This window comes from Apteryx mantelli, chromosome 2 (genome assembly GCF_036417845.1).
Source record: "Apteryx mantelli isolate bAptMan1 chromosome 2, bAptMan1.hap1, whole genome shotgun sequence".
NCBI lineage: Eukaryota > Metazoa > Chordata > Aves > Apterygiformes > Apterygidae > Apteryx > Apteryx mantelli.
In genome coordinates, this window is record NC_089979.1 from 88,168,055 (window position 1) to 88,178,931 (window position 10,877).

At 43.6% G+C, this 10,877-nt stretch overlaps 1 protein-coding gene across 3 annotated transcripts in view; it reads right to left on the reverse strand.

Moving 5' to 3' along the window:
* FBXL7 (F-box and leucine rich repeat protein 7) overlaps positions 1–8,632 on the reverse strand; it is a 223,436-nt gene extending 214,804 nt beyond the window's left edge. Inside the window, exon 1 of one of the 3 annotated variants that reach the window (XM_067290987.1) lies at positions 7,457–8,632. In XM_067290987.1, the coding sequence (XP_067147088.1) occupies positions 7,457–7,507 (51 nt within the window). In that variant the 5' untranslated portion in view covers positions 7,508–8,632. The remainder of the gene's footprint in view (positions 1–7,456) is intronic. The other 2 variants (XM_067290988.1, XM_067290989.1) reach the window with 2 other exon arrangements.
* Between the last annotated feature and the right edge of the window lie 2,245 nt (positions 8,633–10,877).

Here is a 10,877-nt window from a genome sequence, read left to right on the forward strand (position 1 = left end):
TGACCAGCAGCATATAGCATCAAAATGACAGCAGCTCCCCTATGCTTCAGATCTTCCAAGGAGGTCTTATGCTTAAAACTGTCCTTAATGTGTTGTCTATGCTAAAGGACACAGGTAGCCTTGAAACTTAAATGAGGGATATAGTCAGACAGAACTAATATCTTTTCCTGAGTTTGGCCACAGCAACATTCGACTAGTACTCAACCCAAATGCCGTTCAGAGGAACAGTCTCACAGTATGTCTATCCAGTCACAAGCCTGCACATGCAAATTCTTGGAAGAGACTGGTTGCTTATTTTTCTTATGGACAAGGAACACATTCTAATGACACCCGCTACCCATTTTTCAAGTTTCCAAGCTTGTTGCTCCTTAATGAAATAGTTGCCCTAGTTTAGCAAAGCACACATCCTGTATTAAAAATATGGACATAGCTGACTAACAAACAAAGAGCAGAAATAAACCTCTTGTGTACTTCAGCCTTTAAATGTCATCCACTTCCTTCTGCCAATCACTCTCCCAACACAAACAAGACCCCACAAAGAGCCAAACTAATTCCTAGTTAGGAATTGTTAGTAGAAGCGAGGAATCCAAAAGTAGCCAAAGGACTGAAAAAGCCAAAAAAACTAAGTTCTCCGAGGAGATCTTTGGGGTAGCAAATTAATGCCAGGCTTGAAGCCATTCAGCCAGTCTTGAACAAATGTTGATGTTTGTCACAAGTAATGATGCAGTATCAATTTCAATTTGGATTTTATGAACTCCAGTTTGGTAGAAGGACATTTTTAAGACTACAAAAATACCATTCCTGTTAAGGAAAGTTACCAAAGTAATCTCATTTACTTCCTCACATGGGGGGTGAAAGAAGGCCCAGCATATGCCAGGGATAGACCCCCACCACTTCTGCTGGCGTCTTCCCATTTCATGCACCACCAGCGCTTAAGTTTACTCAGGCCTCTGCATGGCACCTAGGTAGCCATTTGTTTGAAAATCCACAAAAGGAATAGCATCCAGATACTTTTATACTTGACTGAAAGGACCATCCAAGATAAAAATAATCTCTGGAGTACAGCGAGTTAGCTTATATCTGTAAAAAAAAAATAAAACCCTACCTTCTCTCAGTAGCATTTTATGAAACAAGTAACATTTTATGTAATAACATGCAAGCCACTAATTTTCTAGAAAGCTACAGATAACATCAGCAACTTTGTAATGCCTAAATCTAAGACACTTTGTATACACATATATATATACACGCAAACACACACTTCTTGTATATGTGTGGGTGCACACATGTGTGTGTACACACAGAGGCTATTCACTTTTTTAAGAAAGGAAATACTGCATTGTGGGAAACTGGAAGCAGCACAGCAGTTCAGTTCACTGCCATACCCAGGCCTCCCCCTGCTCCACCCCACCACACATGTGATCCGGACAATAACAAGCAACATAAGCACAGAGCTTAGAATAAATTTACTTTTTGGAGACAAACTGAGCAAACATACACACACAATCCATTTGTATCACTCAGTTGAAAGTTATGTTTAAAAATATATATATCTCACAGAGTTTATGAAGGTTACTCTTGCTCAGCAGCAGTTGGCCACCGTCAGAGTGCAAGTTCTGCAAGTTCACTTTTAAAATCTCAAAATGCCAATCCTTTAAGAAGTGTTATTTTGCCATCTTTCCTGCCCAAATCTTGCTGTTAAGAGACAACAACTCTTATTCCCTGCATTTTACCCATAGCTGTGTTTCGCTGGGTGCAAGATCACTGCTGGCAAAGCACCAGAAAACAGAACATAATACAAGTAAGCACAACGCACAAAGTACCACCAAGTGGCATCATAATATTTATCAGTATTTATTTATGGAAGGTGTTACAGTTCAGTTACAGCAATTATACCTGGGGACGTAAGAGAGGGAACTAGCCAAATCAGAACAAAGATTCAAAGACTTTCCCAAGAACAAAGAGATATATTATCTGGGAACGATCAAAACAGTAAGCAAGAATGGCATAAAAGCTACATGCTAAACTTCATGTGTAACATCAGATATTAATGCATAAACACAACTTGGACATCAAAACAAAGTGGGAGTGAGCTGCACAGCATAGAACCATTCAGTACCTACCTTCACAAGGCCCTTCACTTGATTCTGGGAATCTCATAGTCAAGAAAAAAGAAAAAAAAACTACCACCAAAAACTGTTCTGGCTTTTGAAGATGCAGAGCCTAGAGAAGACAACACTCCAGAGCAGGATTCATAACTGTGTAATTAAAGAATTCAATGAAAGCTAATTTACTGCCTTCTCCCTTTGCCTTAGACTCAGTAAAACACTCTGCGAGGCTCTGCAGATTCTAAGAACCAATATCACTTAATACTATCAAGACTGACTATTTAAATAAAATACCTTACCCATCACTAATAGTAGTCATTTTCTCTAGTGCGAGGCCACCACCCTACACTGCATTTCAGTGCAGACAAACACTGCTAGTGAAGTTAATCTACCACCAGTCTGTGGGGAAACAAATCCTATTAAGAACAAGACCTACAGGTCATGAATAACAGCATTTTGGAAGTAAAAGACTTCTGTACACAGCATCTCATGTATCTGGACACTTACCATCACCAAATTAATAGAGCTTGAAAGCAAAGGCATCACTCACAAGTAATTACTGTGTCCGAAAGCATCTTCAAGAAAGGACACCACATATGAAATCTTAGGTGTGCAAAACAGAGTTAACCATCTCCCTCTCCTGAAGGGAGGCATTTAAGAGTAATCTACTCCAAAATGAGCACAGACTGACCTATTTTGCCACAGTGCTGCATGTCAGCTAACAATGTATTTCCTAGAAAGCTTCAGCCACCATGCCCCAGCTCACACCACATCATAACTAAAGCCACCTTCATGCAAACATGTTGCCCCTGCTTTGGGGCTATATCCTGCAATATAGCCAGGTTTCTGGACTGGTGCTTATACTAGCAGGACACTTAGATCTACACAGGAATTCTCCAAGTGATTTACAAATGGAAAATACCACAAAAAAGTTAGGAGAAGGCAGAGGAGGAAGGAATATCTTCAAAATCAGAACTGGTTTAAAGTTATGCCAAAAAGAGTTTCTGTTTAAATCTTCCAAAACTAAATACTCCGAGCCAAGAAGCAAAACTACAGTTTGCTAGCAAGGCTTCAAATTCAGGGAAGATGCTGATTTCCTTGCCTAAGCTGCCATTCATCTCATCCCCCCCTTGCCATCCTCTGCTCTCCACAGCACCAGGGCTCCCTGCCATGCCAAGTCTCTCATGGTGCCTTTTGGCAGAGCAACCAGAGCTGCTGCACACTGCAGCCGACCATCTCTAGACCAGCCTCTGGAAAGAGAAAGGGCACAAGGTATCCAAAAGAAATTCCATGAATAACTGCAGCAATCAAGGCAGCTGACTTATTAAAAAGATATTCCTACATAAGGTTTAAACATTGTTCATTGAGAGCAACTAAATGATGTTTCAACGTTTTTGGCAAATTTGACTGGTTCTCCAGTCTCTCAATTTAGTAATAAGTCATTTGGGGCAGGAAGATAAGTGTTGAAAAATTATTTTGCAAAACAGCCATTCCATCTAGGTTCCACAGTTTCCTTTTGTATGTAAGGATACAGATCGCTCTTCTGGCTCATGTCCCAAAGCCAAGCTCCTTCTAAAACAGAAAGCAAAGATTTTGAAGTCCTTCCCCTCCCCTTTTTGGATGCAAAATTTTCTCACTTAGTAAGAGGGACATGGTTCAGTCATCTTTCCCCAAGGAAAAAGAGGAGATTTCCACTGCTCCTCACTCCAACACCAGGCCCCATAACCAGCCTCCAGTCTAGATCCACAGCAAGCAAACATGAAGTTGTTCTGCGCAGACCTGTTACAAAAACAGCGTGCACTGAAGTGCAAGCAGCAACTGTTTAGGAGACTAATCAAGTCAGCAATAGTTAAAGGAAGATACACCTCAATTCAGACTCATCTGTAAGACGAGTCACGTCTGTTATTTGTTCAGCTGCAATTTTCCTCTGAAATATATTTTGACAGGGATACTTGAACCCAAAAAAAAAAAAAAAAATTAACAGCTTCTACAAAGTGCTGTTCCTTCTGCTGTCAGATACGAGCCAAGCATGTCTCTTCTTATTTAAAGTCCAAGAAAAGACTTAAATCAGTGACATAAAGGTGAATAACTTACCCTTAAGACAAGAAAGTGAAGAACAACAATAAGCACTGTTGCTAAGGTACCTCTATATTTCCATTACATAGGTGCAAACCTTAGAAAGACTACTTCATGATCAAACAGATTTCTCACTTCAATGATCTATTAGCTTCAGTTGCACTATTTAAGCCTAAATACTTAAATCAGTATCTACTGCATACTATAAGCCTGAAATCTCAAGCTCTGAAGTTTTTTTTTTTTTAGGGAAACATGCTTTCACAAATCATGTCTCTTATAGAATCATTTTAAAAGACCAAATTATGACTAGCAACATCAACTTACATTTAGTAATTTACTCCTAAAAACCAGGTAAACTCCTGTAGACATAAATTTGGTAAGTTATAATTTGTTTGTTTTTTTTTTTTGGGGGGGGGGGTGTTTTTTGAAAAGAAGAGTTGTGTTTATACACCACTTGCATTACATGAATATTCAGAGAAACAATTATATTGACATTGACTTGGTTCAGAGCAAGTTTTAGCCTTTTCTACAGAACTAAATTTGTGGATAACAGATATAAACATCACAGGACTTTCCTGTCTGCCCAAATAGCTTCTAATTTCAAAGGTGAAGAGATGTATTAGGGCAAGAGTTATTCATTCAGATTCTGAAAGCCACCTGTGCTTATGCTCCTCTAACATCCAACTCTGCCACTCATCTTAACATGGCAACCTGTAGCTTTCCAATACAATTCTACTCACTAAGCCTCGGACAAAAATAAAAGGATGTACAGGGTAGTTTATGTGATTAGTCACAAATGCTCAGGACACCTGACAGATTTTTTTTGGGGGGGGACATATACACTGCATATGTGTAATTTTGAAACACTGTCCAGTATTGGTAAGTAAGTGCAATAAAATATGATAATCCATGCAAGATACAATTGTGAAAGGTAATCTAGTTTTTCAGAAATGGCTTATAGAGTGGGAGTCATCCTTGCCCTAACGCATCTCCTCACCTTTGATGTTAGAAGCGATCTGGGCAGACAGCAAAGTCCTGGTGTTCTGTAGTTTCACAACCAATAGGAAGGCCATATGAACAACAGACATCTTAAAAATTATTTTCAGTTGCCTTTCTGAAATCTCACTTAAGACATTAGCAAGCAGTGAATAAGATAACAGCAGTACTTTCCTCCATCCCTAAAACAGCATCCTGGACCACAACATTGCAATGCCTACGAAGTACCCAATGCTGGGTACTTACCTAACCACAAACGCCACTCTGAATTCAACCCAGACGTTCGGGTTGCTCTCAGAGCATGTAAGAATTGGATGCACTTTCTCGGAGATGGACAATGTTACCTCCCCACTGGGAATCATAACCACATCCTGTTAAAAGCAACTTTTTACAGCAATTACACAGTTCAGTTGCCAAAGGTACCAAAGGCCCCAGCTGAGAATACAAAGTACCTTATGAAAAAAGGCTTCTTTTTTTATTAGATTTATTCTCTTCTGCATCACATGGAAAGAAGGCGGCAAACAAAAGTCTAACTTTCACAATAACTGATGATATACAGAAGCTGCCAGGAAAGCCAGATCTACCAGCGCACTAATGATGCATGCAACAAGTTACCTAAACTGAAAGATCAAAGTTTTGGCCATAAGTGTTGGGGATTTAGGGTTTTCTAGCAATATTCTGCCTACTATTTTTCAACCTAGGTAATGCTCTGCACAGCAAAAATTAATTTGCCACATGTGCCACAACTAGTCTGCAATCTCAAAGGCCTGATCTCCACTCCTCTCTGAGGGAGAAAAGAGGTGGATTAATTAAGAATATCCTAGTTGTAGCAATCCTCCCCTTCCTTATGTTTACTACAAAGTAGCTCTGGAACAGTCAAGCTCCTCTCCAACTTGCAGAGGGCTGCAGAAGGGCCAGGGCCTATCATTCCCATCTCCCAAAATTTTACATTAATTGAAGTAAGCATTCTTCTGAATTCATGAGAAAATTCAAGGATGCGGCCAGGGCTTTCCGTCATCATGCTAAACGCCCTTCAGCAACATGATTTCTGCAAATGACCAGAACTTTTATAAACACTGACCCTTTCAACTCTGGGGCAAGATCAGGATTTCCCCTTGCAGGGGAAATCCAAAGAGGTTTGTGATCATGACTTGAAGGCTCAGCCCATTTATACATAAGTTATTCTATCGATGGCATGAAGCAAGTTAAACCCTACAACAGCAAGAAGATATTTAGCTTAAAGAGTCTGACTTCTTGAACTCTTTCGAAGGCAGAACTCATTTGGCAATAAATGAAAGGAACCGCAGAATCTGGTATAAAAGTGGTGTTTTTTTCCTTCCCTTTTCCCAATCTTCATGCATACTTTGGATGTGAGAGAGGTGTATTCTTTGGCAGTTGCCTCCCAGACTCCCAAAGAATCTAACATCATAGGACTATCTCTCCTCCCCCCACAAACCAATCAAAAAAGGTGATTAAGGCAGCAATCTTATGCAGTCTTCTAAATACTGTGAGGGCAAGATATACAAAAGACAACCAGAAGTTAAAGAAAGGGCGAAGTTCACATTCGATGCGGCTGGAACCAAGGCAAACTTTCCGTACTTCCCATTGGCTTGCCTGCCACCAGCTGACTGCTCCAGTAGTCCTTCACACCAGCAGCAAAGCAGCTCAAATTCATCCCTGATGCAGCTCCAGTGAGACTAATAGGTTTCCACAAGAACAAATTAGGCCCTCTCTATCTAAAACCAAACCCACTAAAGTTTCGCTGAAGCAAAATTGCAGGAGTACGATCTATGGATAACAGCTGGAGAACATTAACTCCCCCCCCCATACACACACACAGAGTTACAATTTTTTTTTCCTGTTCAGACAGGAAACAGTCATATACCATAGTGGAGAATACAAGAATCCGGGGATATAAAGACAAGTTGAGGAGGATTACAAAGAGCGCACTAGAGTTTCGGCTAGAACTGTTCCGTCGTGACTGCTTAACGGGCTCGGCACTTTAAGCCACGCTGATGCTTGTAGAGCGGAAAGCAGACCTGGACACTGAGGAGCGAGGGGCATCAGCCACGTCGTTACCTCGCAGTGGGTCATACCTTTGAAAGAGGGCAGCTGCCAGCCCCGTCCGCTCGCTGCCTCGCCCAGCGGCAGCCCGCGGGCACCGGAGCCGCAACAAAGGAGGCGCGAGCCAGCAGCCGCCCGGACCCCGCCGCGCCCCGGCCCCGCCGCAGCCCCGCGGCCCGCGCCCGCACTCCCCCGCCGCGCCCCGCACTCACCGTCGCTGCCGCACTGCTTGCCGTTGTTGGCGCCCATCCTGCGCGCCTCATGCCCGCCGCCTCCCCCCGCCGGCGCGCACCATCCCTAGCGCGGCGGCGCCGGCGGGAGCCCCCGCGGCTTCACTCGCCCATGCTCGCGGCGCCTCCTTGGGCGGGGGACGCTCTCCCGGCCGGCCCCCTCCAAAAACAAAAGAGGGGGCAAACGCGGCGACCCAGCGAGGCTCCGCGGCCGCCTGGGCGGCGGCTCCAGCTGTAATCCACAAGCGGGCGGGCCCCGGCTCCACCGCCCCGCGGCAGGCGCAGGGGCTCCGCCTCCCTCCTCTTCCTGCTCGCAGCGCGGCCGCCTCCCCGGGAAGCCGCCGGCAGCCACTTGTTGCCCGTGCCCGGGAAGGGAGGGAGGTGGGGAGGGGAGGGGAGAGCTGCCCGGCGGCGCGCACTTTTGTTAGAGGCAGGCGCCGCCTCCCGGCGCCGCCACGCCGAGCCGCGCAGCGCTGCACCGCGCCGCGGGGAGCCGGCCCGGCCCCGCCCTTAAAGACGCAGCGCGCGGCCGGCTCGCCGCAGTCACCAGAAGTTCGGCGCGCGGGTAAGAAAGGCGTACGTGATCTCGTTTCCCCCTTTGCCAACAGTCTATCCACAGACATTGAGGATCGCTCCTGGCTTTTATCAGCGCACGTGAGAAGGAGAGGAAAAAAAAAAAGTGCAACATCTCTAAATTAGTTCTTTGGGCTTCCTATAGGGCCAGTGCTTTGAGATAAGACTTATTTAATTCAGCTTTCTTAGCAAGCAGCTGCTTTTCCCTTCACCTGGAAGGCGGTTTGCACACCCATCGGCTTGCACCGGTTCTGGAGACTGGCAGGAAGTGACCGGCTGCGCTAAGGGCTCTGTAGGCTAGCGCCAGGACCAGAAACCTCTGACAGGGATTCAAATGCTACTTCCGATGTCATCTAACAGAGGACTACATGATTGTGTTTAATGACATAAGGGACACCGTCACTAGATCTTTACCAACAACAGCCCCCACCGATGACAGAGCAGAGACCTTACACATAAAGCCAGAGCACCCACATCTCTTACAGGAGGTGTGCAAACAGGGGACCTGCACCCCAAAGAGGGGATGCATGCTTGTAACCCACACGGCCTGCAGGAGTCATGTGCCCATAACTCATGCGTGTGTGTGTGTGTGTGTGACTAGGATTCTCCAGAATTACAGATGAGTGTTTAGAAATTTGTCAGTGCTTGCTAACATTTTGCAAGTATCTACTGTTGTGGTTTATCTGTTGTATTTCTGATCCTGAATATATAGTTCACGAATTGCCAGTTAATTACATGTCATTAATAAATAAATACTTCGATCCTGATTTGATTTAAATCACGAGTTGATCAGTTTTCCCTCCAACATGCTAAAGCCTGTATAACAAAAAGCCCGTCTTCCTAAATATATTGCACTAGACAATGACTGCACCTACAGGTGGTTTTCAGCAAATTATATCTTTGTCTAAATATGCAGATAATGCATGAAACTGCAGAGACAAAAGCATCAACACTGACAGCACTACAAAGGAAGCTTTTAAAGCCTGAAGTTTGGGGATTTTTAAATAATTTAAAAAGAAATGTGCATTTTCATGAAGGAGCAGGCTAATTATCTGAAGCTGAAATGAGTACCAGCAGCATTAATGACTGACAAGTTGTCAGGCAACATTAATTAGACTCTAATCCCATCAAATACAGGTCATTAAGGGTTCTCCTTGTGAAGAAGTTTTGGTCCTGATCCAAGATGACTACACACACACATAGACACCCTCAATTCTCACAAATCAGTGAAGGTCCGAGACAAAAGTGCCTTCTGGGCTCAATCTCATTAAATTACCATCATAGGTTTTTTAAAAGAAAATATGAATTAGCCTAAAAAGATTTCTGAAATCAAAAGGGAATTTCTAATCACTAATATTAAACAATATTTGTACTGTTCCAAGGCAGGCTCGTGCTTAGACGCAAGCGTCTCTTCTTAACACACTTAGTTTTCCTTTTGAGCTTTATCTGTTTGGGGGTTGGGGGAGAAGCAATCTGCCTTCACATTTGTAAAATAGTAAAAGATTATGGTGCAAGGTTGTTTGCTTTACATACAGGCCCAGACTGCCAACCAAGGCATACAACTAAGTATTTTTGTTCCTGTAGTGTGGCTTCTAGGGTTTGAAAACCGCACCCCCAAATACTTGCTAGAAGCTCACATGAGGAGAGTAAGGCTGTTAAAGAAAAAAAGCTGTGACTTTCTCTGGTGTGGAAGCCTACCTGTGTCACTCAAACCCAACTCCACCTCAAGGATGGCCAGCTGTGGTCACCATGCCCCAGCTGTATCATCTCCCCAGCTTTAGGTACTGCTGGGCAATGCTAATCCCCAGCTGTGGGAGAGCACAAACACGCTGAAACCAGCACCGCTGCATCCCAGCTCCATGTGCAGCCCAGCTGTGCTTAATCTTATCCTGAAATAGAGAGAAGGGAGTAGCCATTGCAAACTACTCCCTAGGCAAGCTCTCAGCTCCTTATGTCATGTGCTATGCATCCTGTGGTAGCCAACTCTCTGAAGGTTTTAGAATGCAGGTCATAGGGCCAGGAAGGCTAACAAACCCTCTTCTACCTCCTGAAAGGTAGTTCATTTGTTGCAGCAGCCTTTCTTGCATACAAGAGAGAAATTTCCTAGGAAACACCTAGGACTGGAAACACCATCTCGCATAGACTTAGGTGCATAGATGCACTTAAATATTGCTACAGAATTCAAAAAGAATAGAGCCACCATGAGAAGGAATGTAGCAGTTTCCCTCCAAACTCCAAATTTGATGCTGCACAATTGAAATTAATCCCTTTTTTCAAGGACCATTTTTACAAATAGCATAGAACAGTGCTTTGTGAGACATGAAGTTCAGCTGTGGATGGAGCCCTGTGAAGAATAAAGAAATTACACAAACAAGTCACTACTCCTATCAAGTTTATGGCATAAAGCCCAGGAGTATTCTGACATGACCAGAACCAAAAGAAAAAGTAATGGAGAGGAAAGAAAAGAACATCTTGTTTTAAGAGATCTGAATTAAGCTTTCAGATAAAGGACTGACTATCTCTACTGCACATCTCATTACACTCTTTGCAGAGGAGAATGAAACAGAGGTCACATGGAGAAATAGTAAAAAAGTACCAAATTCATATGGGTAGGAAGGCATAAAAATCTCAGCAGAAGCATATTTGTCACAGATACTACTACTGAAAATGGGTAACCCTTTTCTGCAAGGCATTTAGGACAGTCAAACTTGGAGCTTCTTAAGCACCAAAGTGTCACCATGAACAGAAAAGTTGGGAAGTGCTAGTTCAAAGAGGACCTACAAGTGTGAGCTAGGACTGAGTCACCCCAGAGCCATTCAGCCCACTCGGT